At 34.2% G+C, this 20513-nt stretch overlaps 3 protein-coding genes across 4 annotated transcripts; all 3 read left to right on the top strand.

Moving 5' to 3' along the window:
• The first annotated feature begins 245 nt into the window (after nucleotides 1-245).
• Nucleotides 246-7134, top strand: LOC21406320 (serine/threonine-protein kinase RUNKEL). 2 transcript variants are annotated; one of them, XM_024166853.1, is made up of 12 exons: nucleotides 246-416; nucleotides 558-647; nucleotides 796-848; nucleotides 1005-1080; nucleotides 1584-1645; nucleotides 1748-1826; nucleotides 1924-1983; nucleotides 2099-3253; nucleotides 3590-3724; nucleotides 4005-4874; nucleotides 5251-6379; nucleotides 6822-7134. In XM_024166853.1, exons 1-11 carry the CDS (start codon nucleotides 369-371, stop codon nucleotides 6364-6366), a joined length of 3744 nt encoding a protein of 1247 aa, XP_024022621.1. In that variant the 5' UTR covers nucleotides 246-368; the 3' UTR covers nucleotides 6367-6379; nucleotides 6822-7134. The 2 variants fall into 2 exon arrangements, with proteins under 2 accessions (XP_024022621.1, XP_010098313.1); XM_010100011.2 differs by having other exon boundaries at nucleotides 2099-3724.
• Nucleotides 7135-8530: 1396 nt separating this feature from the next.
• LOC112091968 (classical arabinogalactan protein 25-like) lies at nucleotides 8531-9232 on the top strand. The gene has a single exon (XM_024166886.1). It carries the CDS (start codon nucleotides 8627-8629, stop codon nucleotides 9032-9034), a length of 408 nt encoding a protein of 135 aa, XP_024022654.1. The 5' UTR covers nucleotides 8531-8626; the 3' UTR covers nucleotides 9035-9232.
• Nucleotides 9233-13913: 4681 nt separating this feature from the next.
• On the top strand, nucleotides 13914-15490 carry LOC112091964 (transcription termination factor MTERF15, mitochondrial-like). Its single transcript, XM_024166875.1, has one exon. It carries the CDS (start codon nucleotides 14074-14076, stop codon nucleotides 15268-15270), a length of 1197 nt encoding a protein of 398 aa, XP_024022643.1. The 5' UTR covers nucleotides 13914-14073; the 3' UTR covers nucleotides 15271-15490.
• The last annotated feature ends 5023 nt before the right edge of the window (nucleotides 15491-20513 follow it).

The following is a 20513-nucleotide window of genomic DNA, read 5'->3' as shown; positions in this document are numbered from 1 at the left end:
TTTAATGATGCCACGTGTCGACATACCGTTTGCTTTGCTAATGTAAATGGTGTGAATTTTCGCACTAAAGATATTCCCACTTTTCAAAATTGGCAACACCAATGTTTGGAAACACCACAAAGCTTAAACCACACTGGGCTTCTTTTATTCCAATTCCCATTTGATTTTCAATCGAAATTTTTTTCTATCTTCCCGCTCTCTCTCTACAGTTCCTCCTTTTCTCTCTCCACCTCTCTCTCATTTTGACTACTACAATCCCAAAAGCTTTCTCGCTAAAAGCCATTTCAAATCTCCACAGATTTCTCCACAAATTCTCTCTCGTTTTCTCAGTTTCTTCCTCAAAATCTGAGGAAAAGAGCCGAGCTACAATGGATCAATACCACGTCTATGGAGCCATTGGACGAGGAAAATACTCGGTAATACAATTCCTTCGCTTTCAGATTTTTCAGAATTTTCAAATCTTCAGTTTTTCTTGCTCCACGATTCAGTAGATTATAGCTTTTAATTCGATTTTTTTGTTGTTGTTGTTGTTGTTTTTTTTTTGGGAACTAGTGCAGACTGTGTATAAAGGGAGGAAGAAGAAGACAATCGAGTATTGCGCCATTAAGAGCGTCGATAAATCGCACAAGAACAAGATTCTTCAAGAAGTAAACTTTTACTTTCTGTCATTTTGCTCGTATTTTGTATTATCGGTTTCCATTTTTGCTCGGTTTCGTAATCGTGTGGCTTTCGCATAATTTTTGTTTTTGTTTTTTTTTTTTGTCGGTAATTTTTGCTTCATTATGCTGTTTGCAGGTTAGGATTCTGCATTCTCTTGGCCACCCAAATGTTTTGAAGTTTTATTGTTGGTTAGTTTTGCTCTATATATAGCAGTTTTTGTATATCTAGATTTTTGTTTAGGTATGGATACTTGTGTATATACGCTTCAGTCTTGGGATTAAGTATTAAATTATGTGAATTTTGAATTTTTTTGGGCTAAAATTCTCCTTTAATTTGTGCATCAGGTACGAAACTTCAGCTCACTTGTGGTTGGTTTTGGAGTATTGTGTTGGAGGAGATCTCAGAACTTTGTTACAGCAGGTAATAATGAAATTTGGTTTAATTTTGGTGTGGAGTTTTTGTTAATTGATACCGATAGTTGTAAATAATCACAACGGTATATATGAATGCTTGCTTAGCTCATGTAGCAACAATTCAAATGCTTTATGATAAAATTTATTGTTTTCTTAAAAAAAAATGCTGTAAAATTATTGAGGTGGGTTGGGGTGTTGTCGATTAAGGTCAGCGTTTTGATATATCAAATCACGGTGATCCTGTTTCACGGAAAAATAATTTGTAAAAACATGTGAATAATAGAATGTTTAGTCTTTTTGCTGGGACCCTGTTTTCAGTTAAACTTGAAGTCTTGAGTGAATATTGGGTTGCCAATTTCATAATTTGTGCATATTTGGCAACTTATTTTGATTCGGTCTGAAGCTTTGTTTGTTTCGTACCCTGACATAAAACCCATCGTCTAGAGTAGTGATGAAAAACAGATGAAGCTTTTCGCCGTTGTTTTCCTAAAGTTTTATGAATGGGTGCAGGATGGTCAGCTGCCGGAAGATTCAATCCATGATTTGGCTCATGACCTTTTAAAAGCTTTGCAGTAAGTATTATTTAATAGCTTCATTATTGTTCAGCTTCTTAATCGAATTGTACACGTTTTATTCTTTTGAGCTGCGTTCTGAATACGGTAATTTGCATTCAGGTTTTTACATTCAAAAGGAATTATATACGGTGATTTGAAACCTTCAAACATCCTATTGGATGAGAATGGGAGGACAAAGGTACAACTTTCGTGGAATTTTTATCTGGTTGGTTTATTTGTTTATTTAATGTTGTTTCTAAACTTAAAACCGGTATTCCTTTATCTTTTTACAACAGCTATGTGATTTTGGCTTGGCTAGAAGACTGAATGAAATATCAAAAGTCCCTTCTTCCTCGGTAGGTCATTTCATTTTCTTGTTACTGTTGTAATTTTGGGTTTCAAAACTTATTCATTTTATGTTTTTACTAAATATGTTAATTAATCTAGCTTCATCTTAATGCACATATGCAGTTGCCACAAGCAAAACGAGGAACCCCATGTTATATGGCCCCTGAGTTGTTTGAAGATGGAGGAGTCCATTCATATGCATCTGATCTCTGGGCTCTTGGCTGTGTACTATATGAATGCTACACAGGGATACCTCCTTTTATTGGGAGGGAATTTACTCAGCTAGTAAAATCCATCCTCTCAGATCCAACTCCACCTTTACGAGGTTCTCCTAGCCGCCCTTTTGTAAATCTAATAAATTCTTTATTGGTAAAAGATCCAGCTGAAAGAATACAGTGGTCAGAGCTTTGTGGGCATGCTTTTTGGAGAAGCAAGCTAATCCCTGTGCCATTACCACCTCAACCTGCTTTTGCTAATATGATAGGAATGTGTGATAAGCCATGTCTCTCAGAGCGTAATGGTGATAAACCTTCCCAAAATAGAACCCCTCCTAAATCTCGTGAAAAAGATGTAAAAGGAGCTCTCAAGCAGGACGAGAATCTAACATCAAAAGGTAGTGAGACACCTGTTAAGAGTACTCCAGGCAGTCGCAGAACTCAACCAAAAGTTTCTGGCAGAGTTCTTGAAGAGAAGCAACGAAATAAGTCTGGTAATACTAGGGGTGTGAACCTCTTAAGACTCTCGAGAATAGCAAAATCAAATTTGCAGAGAGAGAATGACAAGGAAAACTACCGAAGGCCCATGTGTACAAATTCGGAAAATGATTCTGAAGTCAAAATTGAGAACACTGATATGGAACTTGATTTTAATGAGAACAATGAAGATGAAGGACATGACGAAGCTGATGGATCTGACAACCAAGCTTGTACACCTGAAGATAAGTTGTCTAACCAAAATCAGCATAATGGAAAAGTTGAAGACATGGAAATTGTAGAGCAATCAGACGTCTCAGATGAACCAAGAAAATTTGAGCAGGAATCATCTCAAGAACACATTGAAGTGGCTGCAACTCCACCAACTGCTAGTCCACAACTTAAGAATCAGAGAATCAAAGAAGGCGTGGAATCTGTTCTTGAATCTGATTCTACAAAATCATCTGATAATCTTTTACAGGTTCTTTGGCATGCAACAGATCTCTCGGTTAGACCTGTAATGCCCAGTAGAAAATCTGACAAAGTGCTAGATGTGATTCCTTCGCTTCCCTTTGAGGCATTGCAGGTATCTGAGTTTGCGAAAAAGTCTAAGGAGCATTTGGATGCACTCAATAATAAGATTATAGCCATATTACATGGAAACAGTAGCATTTCAGAGAAACAGAATGTAATCAGATACCTTGAAATGTTGAGCACTAATGCTGATGCAGCCAATATGTTGACCAATGGACCAATAATGCTCATGCTTGTTAAAATGCTTCGACAGTCTAAGACTTCGGCTTTGCGAATCCAACTTGCTTCATTGATTGGTTTATTGATTCGGCATTCTACTTTTATTGAAGACAGTTTGGCAAATTCTGGAATTTTAGGTTCACTTACTGATGGGCTAAGAGATAAACAGGAAAAGGTGAGGAGATTTTCAATGGCTGCATTAGGTGAGCTGCTATTCTATTTATCAACCCAAAATGAGCATACCAAAGACAAGAATCCGTTAGAATCTCCATCAAAGGATACCCGGTCTTCGGCTGGGTGGCAGGTTAGCTTCCAACTTTATTTTAATAAGCTCATTGTTTATGCACTGGATCATGTCAGACTAGATTGCTCTTCGATGTTAACCATGTTTCTACTTCTCAAGTTAAAACCCTATTGTAATTTTTATTTAGTTAAACTTTATATTGTTTTTCTACATATGATTTGAGTATCATGAACGATATTTTTGGTTAATTTTGTATGTTGGATGGCTTGTTTCATTTACGCAATCTTTTTTTTTTTCCTTGGTTTAAATTTTACTTCTTGACATGCTTTCTTTGTAACAGGTTCCAAATTCACTGATCTCATTGGTGTCATCAATTCTACGAAAAGGAGAGGATGATATAACTCAGCTTTATGCTTTGAGGACTATCGAAAACATTTTTAGTCAAGGAGCGCACTGGGTGGCTCGTTTCACCAGCCTGGATCTGATAAATAACTTGTGTTATATATATAGGGCTGCTGGGAAACAGGAGACCATGAGGCTTACAGCAGGATCATGTTTGGTCCGCTTAGTTTGTTTCAATCCTCAAAGCATTCAATCAGTCATAGAAAAACTCTCATTCAAAGATATGGCATCTGCCCTTGTCAAGGGTAGTCTAAGGGAGCAGCAAATCAGCTTAAACCTTCTAAATACGGCCATGATTGGAAGTCATATGTTCACAAATATTGGCAAGTATCTTTTACCATTAGCAGAGGATAAGAATCTTGTCCTGGGTATTTTGTCTATTATTGAGCATGGAAGTGAAGTTTTGAAAGGGAAGGCACTTGTTTTTGTTGCTCTCCTTTGCAAGAATGGTAGGAGGTGGCTACCACAATTTTTTTGCAATGCAAGATTTCTTTCTGTGGTGGACAGACTGGCAAAAGAGAAGGATCGATTTCTGCAGCAGTGCTTGGATGCATTCGTAAATGTTGTTGCCTCTACGATTTCCGGTTTATTGGATATCATAACTGGAGAAGTTCAGCAATTGATGGGAGGAAGACGCCATGGTCATTTTTCTGCCCTTACTAGTCGAGCTGCTCCAAAGAGTAACATTCAATTACTTCCGGTGGTTCTTCATTTTCTTGGAAGCTCATCTTTCAAGCACAAGGTGGTTAATGCTCAGGTGCTGCAACAGTTGGCAAATCTAATCAAACTTACAGAGACTCCTTTTCAGGTAGGTAGCTTCAACTGTGCAGATTGAGCATTTTCGATCTTTTCCAACTCATTTTAAGCAACATTTCTACTGAGTAGTCCTTTCAAGCTTTTAACTGGCTACATAACACATTCAGATTTTAAAATAATTAAAATTGAAACTAATTTTTGAACTCTTACCCATTTCTGGAAACAAGGAATTAGAGTGTTTGAAATAAACACCCGTTATAGCTCTGGATGATTAGTGGGCCAATGGTCATCCTAAAGTAGATGGTAAACTTGCTGTATTCATAGAGCCTTAAAAGAGAGAAGTTTAGTCTCAACAGTAAAGACAATCAAAATAAATTGGATGTGATTGACCTTGATCTGAGTTATCTATCTTTCCGTTTGACTTCCAGGGCAGGGATGACTTCCAAATAACCCTTCTCAGAATACTTGAATCTGTGTCAGAGGAATCACCTGTGATTGTTGAATGCCCTGATATTTTTATCCGTGAAATTCTCCCAAGTTTGGCCGTTCTGTATAAGGGCAACAAGGATGGTGACGCCAGATTTTTGTGTCTGAAAATTTTGTTCGATGTTATGGTTACTCTCTTGAACGAAAGATTTGAAGATGATCATCGGTTGAAGGGTTTGGAGACCATTTCCAATAAGCATTTCCTCCCTCTCTATCCCTCCTTGATCGAAGACGAAGACCCCATTCCCATGTATGCACAAAAGCTTCTCGTGATGCTCATCGAGTTCAACTACATTCAAATCTCTGACATTCTACATCTAAAGACAATTTCGCAGTGCTTTGAGTTCTTGCTTGGTGATCTCTCAAATGCAAATGTTAGCAATGTCAAGCTTTGCCTTGCTCTGGCATCTGCTCCTGAAATGGAATCCAAGTTACTCTCCGACTTAAAGGTGGTTAGGAGGATCGCAAATCTTTTGGAGTTCGTCTATGCAAAGGATATGGAAGACTTTCTAGAACCAACACTTGGCCTCTGCAAGGCTTTTCTCCGCCGAGCAGTCACTGGCAGGAGAGACTTCATCTACACAAAAGAACCTGCTCTTTTAGGTGATTGTTCTCCCGAAGCATTCGGCGCAGTGGATCAGCAGCATGGAATAAGAGATATCGCAGACTTTGGAAGCAACGTTTCGGTTTTGCTTGAGTTGTGTGGTCTCCAGGGAGCAACCATGGCGGATATAGCTTCTGAATGTGTGATCTTGCTGCTCAAAGCCGCTCCAAGGGAAGCCACTGCTGGTCTGCTAACCAAACTCCCCAAGGTCAGCGCAATTCTTGAGTCATGGAGTAAAGGCATATCTCACTTACTGGTGCAGCGAATGCTACACGCCCTTGGCTACGCTTGTAAGCTGTATTTGTCACAAGCAATGATACTGTCCATATCGATACCTGAAGTTTCAAAGATTGAAGCCATTCTGTCTGACCTCAAAAGCTCTGGAATTCCCGGTCTAGCCAATGCTGCTTCACTTGTTGCCGTGGAGTTACAGCGCCTGCCTCGTTGCATTTGAAATCCCGGCAATTGTACGGTCTCTTTTCTTTACCCTCTTTCTATGTTTCTTAGGGACCGAAGGATTTTACACATTCAAACCATGATTTTTAATTTTGTTATATTATTTTTTTCTCATAAAAAATTTAAATTATGAATCACGGTTTAAATTCATGAACCAAACGATTCATTTTGGTTATGAGTTTAAATCAAAAAGTTTTAACCAAAATTTAAGTTTTTATAAAAAAAATGTTATAGTAAAAAGATTTAAGCCGTGATTCAAATCATCGTTCTTGATAATTAAGGATTTATTCATTTTATAACTCCAATTTTATTATTATAATATTTTTTTTATAAAAATTTAAATTTAAATTTTTTATTATAATATTTTTTTCTCACGTACATAATTGAAGTCATAACTCAGCTGTAAAATAAACGTATCTTAATATTCATAAAACATTTCTTATTTTCATGCAGGAACTTCAGAGTAATTGATCTTTTTCAGAAGAGCATGAAAGAAAGACGTGCATAGTATATCAGAAGACCGTATAGGGAGAAGGTCAATGACTCATTTTGGCGAGTCAACAAAATCCTTCTCTGCCTAGTATTTTCAGTTACTTTTTGCTCGTCTCGGGCCATAGTTTAATCACTGTATACCTTGTATCTCCGTTCTCATGTAAGTGTATTTTTTCTTCTTTTTTTTTTTTAATTATTCCTTTTTGGGTTCTGTTAGAACTTGAATTTGAGAAATTCGCTAAAATTCCTGTACTCTTTTCCGCTATGTATCAATCTTTACCTCATAATATCCCATCTTCTCTTTATTTTTTGACTAGAATTTAAACAAGAAAAGAATCCACTGATCAGTCGTGCCCTGAAAATTATAAACGGATTCATCCTAATTTACATGGGGTATGAACAAATTAATCATTTTCTATTTTTTCTTGCTCATTTTTTCCGAGTTTGGGACGTTCTATTTGGTTACTGTGGCAATTTTTCTTCTCACTTATCAATTCGAAGTCACGTCATAAATGATTAAATTCCTTTCAGAAAAAGAAAAAGAAGTCACATGACAAACTGGGAAAAAGATAAAAAAGGGAAAAAATAATAAAGCTCAGATTGAGGTTTCGTACATCAAACTTGTCCAGATTGAAGTTTATTACATTAAATTTGTCCGGTTCGTTTACCATTCGAATTATAATTGTTGTTGTATTTTTTTTTCATAAAAATTTAAATTTAATTTTTTATATTATAATTTTTTTCTCACTTAAATCACTTTTTTAACTCAAATTTTTTTAACTTAGGTAAAAAGAAAGGACCTTTATCATTGAGAATCAATTAGAGGACGTTTGGTTAATGGATTTATAATCATAATTTAGAATTATTTTCGTTTTACGTATAATTTTTATGAGAAAAAAATACTGTAAAAAATCATAAATCATAATTCAAAATCAAAGACGAATATAGAAAATAAACGTCCCTTTTAGTTTCACTAACTTTACTATCTTTGTCAGCCAAGTTGGCTTATTTGTTCTTTTACCAATTTGAAGTGGCAGATTGCATTGGTATTTTTGTCTTAATCAAAATTTTTTAATGTATTTATTTCGTTTAGTTTATTACATGGTTATAGATGATTGAACCCACGAGGCTGGTAATAATAGCTACTTTTCTTATTTCGCTTGTGAGCCCATCCACAAATTTCCTCCCAACTTTTTCAATGATTTCCAAATTACCGACTCATCAACAAACTGACACAGTAAAGGGTGATTTTTGACATTCTAGCCATGTTAACTCAATCTAGTTCCTTAGATTCCGGATTAACAGAATACGCCAAGAAATTATCAACAAAAAAAAAAAAAAAAACAGAATACGCCAAGATCCACGGGACAAGTAAAAAATAAAAAACGAAAGACCAAAAAAGAATCACTCTCTCTTACTTCAACAAATCATTTCTAAAACCAAAAAAAAAAAAAAAAAAAAAAAAAAAAAAAGGTCTACTCATCTTTGTCCTTCCCCCAAACATGCCAACCTGTATTTCTCATCATCATCCAGTTCCCACCCGCCACGTGGCACATGACCCCACCTAGGTGCCTCTAGTCATACCTTTAAAAAGCCCCAAATCATAACTTCCACCAAAAAGCCTTCATCCCAATCTCTCTTGAGCTTTTTTTTTTTTTTTTTTTTTTTGCCCCAAGGAAAACTCTCTCACAACACTCAAAAACAACACAATATATTAGCAAGGCACTCTCCACTAAGCCACATATTGATACCTTTCATCATTGGCAATGGCCTCTTTTTGGTTCCATTTAGTACTAATCATGGCCTTCTCAGCCTTGCCTTCCCTTTCTCTTTCTTCTCAGCTCAATTCTAAAGCCTCAACTCTCCCTTCTTCCCCTCCAATGCTCTTCACAAACCCGCCTCCTTCTTTCCAAGAATTGTCCCCGGAGATCACCCCACTTTTGCCTTCACCCGGTGGTGTTGTGCCAACTCCAACCTCTTCCTCTGTTTCCACCATTCCCTCCAATCCGAGTCCTCCGAATCCCGACGACTTCGCCGCGTTGGGGCCCGCATTCTCGCCGTTCGGATCAATGCAGGCGGTTTCCACAGCACCAACTAGAGGCTTACTTAACTCTTCATACTTGGCTGCTTTTGCTTGTTTAGCAGCATATGTATGGCTTTGCGCAACTCCTTAAGAATGTGAATTAGGGGATAATAAAAGTCTCAATTATACTGTTTAGATTCTACTTCCCAGTACTTCTTGGAGTTTGGTCATTTCCCATTCTTCACAGTCTATGAGATGTGTGGTACTTTTCTTTACCATTTTCTCTCTTTTTGCTAGAAATATAATGTATGTAGTTAGTGCTCCAGAAGTTCCTCCAATTCTACAAAAAATTTTGTACTAAAAAAGTATGTAAATCCCAGTTGTACTTGAGAAAATCTTTCTTTCTTTCCCTTTTTTTTTTTTTTTTTTTTTCGTTCCCTATGTTCTCAATTGGAATGCATTTAAAATGCCATTAATATTGGCGGTCACAATTGTTCTTCTTGTGACTCATTGAATTCATGCTCCCAAAATTGGATGTCACGTGAGGGGGAACATTGTAATTTTGAGGCACATCTACATGACCTAAAGTATTATTATTATTATCTGCATTTGACACCACCAAATCACCATCAATTGAGTTTTACATTAGTCACATGAAGGGCAATGAATCTAAGCTTTTTTTTTAAAAATTGATCATCATCAAGTGGCCTTTTAGGTGGCCTGTTTTGTCTGTTTCCACTAATTAGCATCTTTGCTACCAACCTAGCACTTTCACCCTTCTTTGCTACCGGCCTTTTGTCTATTAGCCTAAGTTTTAGTCCACTTTTCACATTGGATTACAACTGTTTTTGCACTTATTTCACAACTCAAGTTAAGAACTTCAGTTGTAGAACTTCAGTTGTATATGTGAGAGAAAAATACTGCAGTAAAAACAATTAATTTTAAATTTTTATGAGAAAAAATACTGTAATAATAAAAATAAGTTATGATTTGAGTCGTGAAAAGAACTTAAGGCAATTATATCAGTCCAAATCTATGTACTGTATGCAACGGCTTTATTTTGACTATCGAATGAGAAATCACAACTTTTTCTTTTTCCAATATTCTAAGATATATTTCAAACTTGGGATCTGATACAAAAACATATGGTCTCATAGCCGCAGAACTGAAACCATATTCTTATTGAGAAAGCTGATTTTGTATAACCCATTACAACTAATAGCTTTTTTTGAGGTGACTATGGGATGTGTCATTTTAGTATATGTCTATAGTTTATATTTTATTATGGGATTTAAATGAACAGGAAAAAAGGAGGAGATTAAGAACAAGGTGCTTAATCAATAATCATCAAGCGCTACAAAAGTTCACAAATTTAATCAAACTTGGGGAGCAAATTCATCGTATTCAGTCGTTTGAAGCATGCATTTTAAGCAACATTTTCACTGATTAGTCTCTTTAGTTAATATAAAAACACAATCAGATTTCAAATAGTTGAGCAGATGGTAAACTTATTTAGTATTTGTGGAGCCTATACAGAAAGCAAAATTAGTCTCAAACTAAAAGAACAACATACATAAACTGAATGTGGTTGAGCTTGATCTGAGTTATCTGTCTTCGAATGACTGTGATTGTTGAAAGCCCTGATATTTTTATACGTGAAAAGTTTGTGTGTTCTGTATAAAGAAGAAACGACGATTGTGATGCCAGATTTGTGGCTGAAAATTTTCTTTGATGTCACGGTAACTCTTTTAAACGAGATATTCAGGGATGAGCATAGGTAGAACTTAAAAGGATTCGGAGACCATTCCAATAAGCATTTCCTGTGTATCTCCCTCCTTGATAGCTGTGCTTTTTGATGAAGAAAAAATTGATTAGTAGCATAATTTTTTAGGGAGATTCTTATACGTATGGCGTACTGATATGTCAGGTTTTTTTAACTGTTAAATTTACGTATTATTTGATTTTTATGTAATTTTATGCAGATGTAACGGACAGAAAACTTAACCTACCGTTATGTTAACGTCCCGAAGAAGATTCTAATTTTTAAAGTTATAAGATTATTTTTCATTAGGTTGGTGTATGATGATCAATCATAATATATCAATGGTTAATAACTGATTAATATTGATTAATTATTGACTAATATGGATTTATTCAATCAGTGCTTAAACACCAAATTAATTAGTAATAAATCATAAATCATTCAATCAATCATTAACTATTTTAAAAACTAACATTTTCCTAACCTAGGTTATTTACCAAAAAACACAAAAAAAACGGCATTTTTTTTTGAAACTTTGAGAGCGGGGAAAATCTAACTCTTTACCTTATGATGGACTTAGGTGTGTAATTACCGTTAGGCTATGCCTGCAACCATAAATATTAAGTTATTTTTATTTAAGAAATAAATATGATGTTTCTATTTTTTTTTATTTTCTAAACTTATTTTCATAACTAATTGGCTTGTAATTATAAATAGTGATGGATAATAAACTGAAATACTACATACACTAAAAAAATTATTACATATAATCACATTTTACAACCCAATAATCCCAACGAACAAGAAAGTTAAGAATTCTTCGTGCACTATCTCCCATGGATGTAAACCGATCTTCTTTTGTGAATCCTCGCTCGAGTTCTCCGTTCATTTCACTGATTCAAGTTTAGAATTCGAGTTTTACTACAGTAAAAAGCACTCAGAAGCAGTCACATCTAACTTTTTTACTACAATAAAAAGCTCTCACATAAAGTCACATCTTAACTCAAATTAAAAACTTAAATCAGTAAACTGAACGGGTCCTAATTTTTTCATTAATGTAGGAATTCTATTTAGAAGATGGAGTCCAGCGAGCGAAATGACAAAAAAAAAAAAAAAGAATTGTCCAGCAGGCAAATATTCTACAGTAATTTTCCCTTGACAAATTGGTCCAATTGAAAATTTTTAACTCTTCCCCTCCTGTTTGCTATCCAGGAGTGGAGTTTCTGTTTGTAATTTTTATGCGGAAATCAATCTATGGTGTTTACTTCAAATATGCACGATCTTTGCTTTGAAAATGCACGGCTCATTAAGCATTCATCAAATATATAGGACGTTTAGTTCATGAATTTAAAATCATAATTCATGATTTTAATTTTTAAAATTTAAAATTTTTATGAAATAAAAACACTGTAGAGAATCAAAAATTATAATTCAGAATCAGAGACGGACTTTTGAAACAAACATCCCATATTAGTGTATACTCAAGCACTCAGAGTTGAGAAAGTACGAGTCGGAGTATAAAATAAAATGCTCTAAAGTGAAAGGACCTCTATATGTATCTGTTTCTTTTGTTGGATTACAATATATGTTTTTTTGTGAGTCACCAAAATATGTTTGCTGAGGTTTAGATGCACAAGTACATTTGATTACAAAACACAACAATAAAGTCTTGGGAACAGCAAACTTTTGTACCAAAATCCAATTTACCAACTCACTCAACAAATCTGTTTCTTTTTCTTTTTATTTTTTTATTTTGTGGGAAGCATAGAAAAAAAGAAATTGGTGAGGGAGGAGGTTAGTTTCAATGCATTTTTCGTAGTTTCATAAGAGAAGTTCCTGCAGAAGTTTGTGTAATGGAGATGTACAAATTACACATTGAAAGGAAGCAAACATTGCAAGGTATGGGAAGTATGCTGAAAAGAGTGAGATAAAAAAACTTTTTTTTAGAATTTTAGTTATGGTTTTAATTATGAAAATAGGATAGAAAAGAAATATGGAAGTGATGAAAAATAACAATGATGAAAAGGAAATTGATTTTCTTTTATGTTGTTAGTACGAGAAGATGGAAAAAAAATGAGCTTACTTTCACTTGTTTGGTATTGGAAGTTAAATTAGAAAGAAAGATAAAATCTTACTCGTAAATTATTTTTATACTCATGAATAATATTTGTGAAAATAATGTCAATGAGTAAAATTGTACTTTATGATAAAACAACATAAACAGTTACCATTTTATCCAAGTAATATTAACCATATCTTTTTTAGTTCCCAAAAAAGCAATAAAAATAATTTAGCATCACCATTTGTCATTAACATTCAACCTATCATGCATTAAATATAAAATTTCAAATACAACGAGATAGGGTTTTCATACAACTACTATACATTAGCAAATACAAAGCACCTGCTTGGTTATTTTTTCAAAATTGCCGCTTAAATTTTTTGCTTGGATGTTGATGGAGAAAATGGTAGTTTATAACTTTGCTCACTTTAATTTTTTTTTTTTTTTTGCTAATCTTACTCACTTTAATTAATTGTCCGCATTTTTCATTTCATTTTCCACCCACTTGTGGAAAGAAGAAATATAATGGGACACACTCTTTAGTTTTTTCACCTAAATTTCATTTCCATCCAAACTTCATTCTTACCAAACATCTTAATTTATCAATTTCTATCATAAAATCCCTCAAATATTTTCCTTCCTTTCAGTTTTCAATCATATCAAACAGACTGTAAGTGTAGCGTCCTCTGTAGCCTCTTCAACTGGATGCCAATTTGTGACGAAAGATTTGTTATCCTAATGTTTTAATGCGAAGCATTTTCAATTAAAAAAAAAGAAAGAAAGAAAGTTGAGAGCTTTTGAAAAAAGAAAAACTCCCATTGTATAATTTAAGGGCAATTACGTAATTGCACATTCAATATCATAACATTTATGTAAATCACTGCCATGTGTCATATTCCGTCAAAAATTTTACATATAGAAAAAAATTGTAAAAGTTTTGAAGTTCAGAAAATGGACGTTACAAATTAAAATTTAAAGTCATTTTGTAACACTGTCTACAGTTACAGTTAGAGGACAAACGTGATATTTGTTCCAAAAAAAAAAAACAAAAAGCCTGTCAAATGACATATCGTTTTGATCAATTCACAACGTCGTTTAGAATGAAAAAAGCAACATCCTTAACGACATGTCGTCCGTGACAAAAGAAAATGAACGTCATGCCATTTATTGTATAGACGAGAACGACATCTCGAGGTTAAGGACGAGTCTGGTAAGAAGCTTGAACCTTTCCGTTTCCGATTTAGGGTTTTACCTTAGAATCGTTCCCTCCCACTTCCTCACCGAAGCCAAGATTTTCTCAGTGGCAGAGACAATTGGCTCTCAACAATTTGTAAGTTCATTTCATACCTCTTCGTTTCCAAATCCCATGTCTAATTTTCTCCGCAAAACCATTCTATTTGGAAGTTGTTATGTAAGAACTTTGTCACCAACTTGTATTCCGGGTTTTCTTCAAAACCCAGATTTTTTTCCTCTAAGATTTTTCTCAAGTAGTTCAAATCAACAATCTTTTACAGTGTCGTATCTCGTGAACTCACTTGGGTTCTCCCCACAAGCTGCTTTATCAGCTTCCAAGTATCTTAATTTTGATAGTCCTGATAAACCAGACAAAGTCGTTGAGGTTTTCAAGGTTTATGGTTTCACTCAGACCCAAATCTCATCCCTCGTTAGAATATTCCCAGCAGTACTCGTATCGGATACTGAGAAAACTATTTTGCCCAAGTTGGAGTTTTTGACATCCAAAGGTTTTTCTGGCCCTGAAATGGCCAAAGTGCTATCTGTATATCCTAACTTTTTGAGACGTAGTTTAACTAAACAGATTATACCCACATATGATTTCATTAGCAATTTGTTTCAATCTAATGAGAAGACCATTGCAGCTGCCAAAAGGTTTCCAGACATTCTTGCACAAGATGTTGAGAAATATGTTGTACCTAACATCAATATTTTGCGAGAATATGGAGCGCCTGACTCAAATATTGCAACATTGTTCGTCTCCCAGCCCAGGGCTTTCACAAGTAGTTTAGATCGCTTTAGAGGGATTGTGGAGAAAGTGGTGGAAATGGGGTTTGATGCATCGAAGTTAAACTTTGTTGTGGCGGTGAGGGCATTTCTGTCAATGAGTGAATCGGTGTGGGAAAGTAAGGTTGATGCGTATAAGAAGTGGGGTTGGTCTGAAGAAGATGTTTTGAAAGCCTTCCAATGCAGTCCTTGGTGCATGATAGTATCTAAAGATAAGATTATGGCATCTATGGATTTTTTCATCAACCAAATGGGTTGGAGGCCTTGCCTCTTGGTTAAATGTCCAGCACTCTTTGGACTGAGCTTGAAGAAGAGAGTAGTCCCGAGGTGTTCGGTTTTTCAATTTTTGTTGTCAAAAGGTTTGGTGAAGAAGGAGGTTAGCTTTCATGCGTTATTGGTTGTTTCAGAGAAGAAGTTCTTACAGAAGTTCGTGGTGCCTTATGAGGAGGAAGCTCCGGAGCTGTTGAAGTTGTACAAGAAAAAATTGGATCTTTCTAATGAACCACCGGTTGATAAGGTAGGAGAAGTATGTACTTGCAAATAGTGAGAGGTAAGACCCCTTTTGACATGCTCATGTATTATGAGATCATTGCAGTTTGGTGCAGATGAAGTTTTATTTGATCTAGTTGAGAACCTTTCAGCTTCAGCGAAAAGAATATTTGTAGTGTAGAGGTGAAAATGTTGAGTGAACAGTACTGTTGAATGACTAATTTGCAACCTATACTTTTAATTGAAATTTAATTTTATTATTAGCTTATAGAAGATAACCGTTGTAACTAACTATTTCTATGAGAATTTCGATGTTGAATAGATTGATTGATTGAATTTTGAGCATGGATCATAATACTATGAAACATTAGTTGTTTTACGCTCAATAAAGAACTACAATAATCTTCCTTTTTTTTCGTTTCTTTTTTTTTTCTTTCTTTCTTTTCAAAGAGAGCTTGGACTTCATAGTTCTTTCTTGCATATAACAAAAAAAGAGGCTGCAAACTCACCATTGGTTACTATATATTGTGATTGAATTGAACTTAGTGGTAGCTAGAGATGCTTCAATCATTAGAAATTCTATAAGGTTTCTCTATGTTTTGATACACAGATTTGTTATAAAATGCATTACCAATTTTTGAGTAATAAAAAGTCATTGATATTGCCATGACTGTTAAACGAGTCCCTTTTTTTTTTTTTTTTTTTTTTTTGCTTTCTGTTAATACATCGAAAACAACTCACACGTCCACTACACTAAAAGACAATTTGAGCTAATCTCAATTGCGTGCTACCCAATTGAACGCTACTCTGCTGTACTTGCATTTTTCCCCCAAGACCACTTTCGTCCAATGTGACAGTTAGGGCAACTTTCGTCCCATGTGACAGTTAGGACAAAGCTGTCTCCGATAATCAAATATCTTCATTTATGACATGTGGGCCCCATCTAATGCCCAGCGTAAGGTTTGGAATTTTTTTACCGTACAAGAACATCGTAAACAACTCGCACATCTACTACACACACTAAAGACAATTTGAGCTAATCTCAATTGGCAATTTAAAGTACATTATACATATACTAAAGGAAATGAAAGGTTTCACTGTTCACGTTACAGTATAATGAACAATATCTTTTCCATTTTAACCTTATTTATTTATTCTGTTGAATTTTTATTCCCGTTATGTCTTTTTTAATGTGCAATTACTATATTGCCCTTTGTTTCAATTTTATTTGTTTTGGTTTATTATGACCGTTTTGGTCATTTGCACTCAGATGTGCATGATTTAATTATTTTATTTTCGTTTCATTCCTTCTTTCATTTCCTACCTTCTACAACCTTTTACATTTGCTTTTTTTTTTCTTCGTTTCTGCAGCATCTTTTCTCTCTTCCGTTTGCTGCCTTCTGCAACCTTCTACATCTTTTTTTTTTCAATTTTGCTTCACATCTTTATTTCTGCGTATATATTTTTGGGTTTAATTTTTTTATCTTCTTTTTTGGAGCATCTTTTCTCTCTTCCGTTTGCTGTCTTCTGCAACCTTCTACATAATTTTTTTTTTCATTTATGGACCAGATTTTTTTACTTCCCATCTTATTTATTTCTGCGTATATATTTTTGGCTATTTTATGTTTACATTTTTTTTCCCTTTGGTTGTATATGCATGTTCGTTTTCTATTTCCTTGCGCCATTTGTTATATTCGTCTTCGTTTTTCTGCCTTTTTTTTTTTTTGGATTTCATGGATTTGGTTATTTGTTTCAGATCTATGTTTTTATACAATTTATTTTTTTGATGTTTGGTCGTTTATTTCATATCTATGTTTTTACACAATACTATCTTTTCATGTTTGTTTTAGCTTTGTTAGTTTTATGGGTTCTGATTTTCAGTTCATTTTTGCAGTTATTTTTCCCATTTTTCTTCTTATGATATTTGTGGGTGTTTTGGGTTATGTTCTTTTGTTCATGGTTTTTCATTTATTTGGTTTTTGGCCGGTATATTTGGAAAAATTTTTTACCTTTGTTGTTTTTTTCATATTTAAAATTTTTTTTTCTTGCTATTTATTTTTTCGTCCCTGTTTTTGTTTACTATATAATGATATTTTCGTATTTTTTAAAATATGATTTTTGAATTTGGGCAAATCTATATATTTATTGTGATCTAATTGTATTAATATTTATGTTAATCCTTTATTCTGACACGTGCATTTTTTATATTTTGGTTTTGTATAATGCTTATCTAAAATTTGACTGTCTGCTATTTACAGGCTATGTTTTGCAGTGCTCTTCATGCTATGTGACGGCTGTCGTTAATTAATCATTACTTCTATTCTTTTTTGTTTGCAGGAATTTGTATTCGAGATTGAGCAAAACATTGGTAACTTTCTGTATATATAATGTATGTTATTCTATTGCTATATTTTTTAACTCTTTCTTTCTCTTCGTTTTTCAAATAACAATATCTATCTTGTTTTATTTTCTCTGCCTTCTCACTGCTTAAAAACGTTAATGATACTAGCATTTTGTTACTAATCACATCGCCTCTTTTATATTCCCTTCCTCTATTTCTGCTGCTCAGTAATTTTGGTTGCCTTCTTTGATCTATCCTTTTGCCAGTGGTTTATTGACATGTATTCAGTTTTTTAATTTTATTTGGTTGAAATGTTTTTGAATATTTATTTATAATGTTATGTTTGTTTGATATATGAAACATTTTGTGTTCTAATTTATCTATTTCTTTTAATGTGTTTTTTATGAATATAAATTCCTTCTACTTTAATTGATACAATACTATGTTTTATGTCATTCGTTTATTTCAGTATGTATTTATGCTTATACTAATATTTATTTATTGTCTCTTTCTTCTCTTAATGTTTTTTATTTAAATCATGTATAATGTTGTTAGGTCCGCAGAAGTTAGATTTTTATTTTAGTCTTTGCCTTTCTTTATCAAAAAATCTATTTTTTAATCTTTACAATTTCTTATTTCTCTGGTTATGATGTTGTTATATTTATTTTATTGTTAACATGTGCCGGGTAGTTGTTAATACATATTTAACTATCGTTGATGTTGCCCTTATTATTCTGGACTTATGCCAACATATTATATTTTGTTTTTTCAAATGTTTTCTGAAATTTTTAAGTTCTATACTCAATTTATACTTTAGTAAGAAACATATATTTTTCTGTATACAAATTTGGTGTATATATGAGATTTGTTAGTGTCACTAAGTGTATTGCAAAAATTATTTTATTTATATACTAATTTTTCTTACTTATGGCATAAATTTCTTATTAATATAGATGGCAGCCATGTATATTGCTATATCTTTTTTCAATTACTCATGGTATATGTTCTTGACAATAAATGAATATAACCTGAAGCAAAAATTTATATATAATCTTATGTTTTTTTAAATTTTTCTTCATTTATTTATGATATCTACTCATTTTATAATGTAATATGAAGCATTTATTTTTTCTGTACACAGATTTAATATATGTATGGGATACGTTAGTACAACTAAGTATATTGTAGAAAATATTTATTTTTTCTTCTTTTTTATGATGTTATATCATTTTTTCCCCTGCTTTAATATATGTATGGGATACGTTAGTACAACTAAGTATATTGCGGCGAAAAGGGCTGCCACACAACCGGAAGAGGAGGAGGAGGGTATAGGGGACTCGGATGAAGTCCGGTGCAGAAGACAATAGAAATAGACGGTCTCAGGGTCCTACTGCTCGATCCAAGAAGAAGGGCAAGAACAATACTGCAATTGACGTGGCTATAGAGGCTTTGGCAAAGAGTGCTACCCTACGTAGTGAGACATCTGTTCAAAAGGTTGATTTGTTTCAGTAATATTTAGCTGATAGGCAAGCCCGTACTATGACATTAGTTGAGGCTCAGAAAGAGGATCCAACTATAAGTATTGAAACCTGTCTGGATTTGCTGAATGGGTATAAGGAGTATTTAGACGACAATGCGTATAATAAGGCAGCGCACAAGTTGGCTGTTGACATTTCCCTTAGGAGGATGTTTGTGAAAATGCCCGCTCATCGTCATCTTTCATGGATTCGAAGCCTGTAGTTTAAATGATCATTGTGTTGTTTTCTTTATTTGTTTCCTCTCGGACGTATGTTTTTTTTTAAAGTATTGTTGAGCATGTACAACAGATTTTCCTCTCGGACTTGTGTTTGTTAGACTTTGTTATTTGTTTCTAGTCGGATTGAATTACATTGGAGTACTTCGTTTGATTAGTTAATGTTATATGGATGTTTGATTAGTTCCAGTCTTGTTCATTTTTTAGGTTAATATGGATTCAGATAGTGAGAATGATGCCAGAGCTGTTGACTTTCTCCAGTCATCAGATGATGATGCACAACCACAACATTATATCTAATTGTTGATGTCGATTGGAAACAGACGAACTAGGCAACCTCGTCGTAATTCTGCGTTAACAGGACGAGAATATGTTTTAGAACAATTACATGGACATCCCGAAAATTTATTTGAAATGTGTCATATGCATCGAGACACGTTTGAAGCAATTGTTCAGTTAATTCGAGGCCGCAACCTACTGCCTTCTTCAAGTATTTTAGCAGAAGAATCTCTAATGATGTTCTTAAGAACAGTTACTCACTCAGATTGCAATAGAGATATGCAAGATAGATTTTGTCATTCTGGAGAGACAATACACCGGCATTTTGATAATATGCTTACCGCATTGTCTGCGTTAGCACCTCAAGTTATAAAACTACCAAATATGAACATTGTCCCCCCAGAGATTCAACACAACCCTAAGTACTGGCCATGATTTAAGGTACAATCTGACTATGCTCATAAACTACTAATATGACAAATAATTTTAAATTAATCATAACTCACGCCTTATGTATTTTAATAGGATTGTATTGGTGCAATAGACGGTACACATATGATGGTTGTCCCACCTGCACATCAACAGACAGTCTACAGAGGAAGAAGACATTTGTGTACTCAAAATGTAATAACGGCGTGTAGTTTTGATATGTTATTCACTTATGTCAATACCCGATGGGAATGATCAACTGCTGATTTCAGAGTGTTAACTGAGACTATGAGAGATCCAAATGACCCATTCTTGCCCCCCCCCCCCCCCCATTATTACGTGGATTCTGATTACAGCAACACGCAAGGCTTTTTGGCACCATTTTGTGGTCAGAGGTACCATATTCAACAGTTTAGAAAGGGTGGCCAACCAACGGGACCACAAGAGTTATTTAATTATTATCACTCTTCACTGCGTAATTGCATAGAGAGGTGCT

The sequence above is a fragment of the Morus notabilis genome, unplaced genomic scaffold (assembly GCF_000414095.1).
Source record: "Morus notabilis unplaced genomic scaffold, ASM41409v2 Scaffold156, whole genome shotgun sequence".
In the NCBI taxonomy this organism is placed as follows: domain Eukaryota; kingdom Viridiplantae; phylum Streptophyta; class Magnoliopsida; order Rosales; family Moraceae; genus Morus; species Morus notabilis.
Note: the sequence above shows the minus strand (reverse complement) of the source record. Positions and strands in the feature narration are given on the sequence as shown.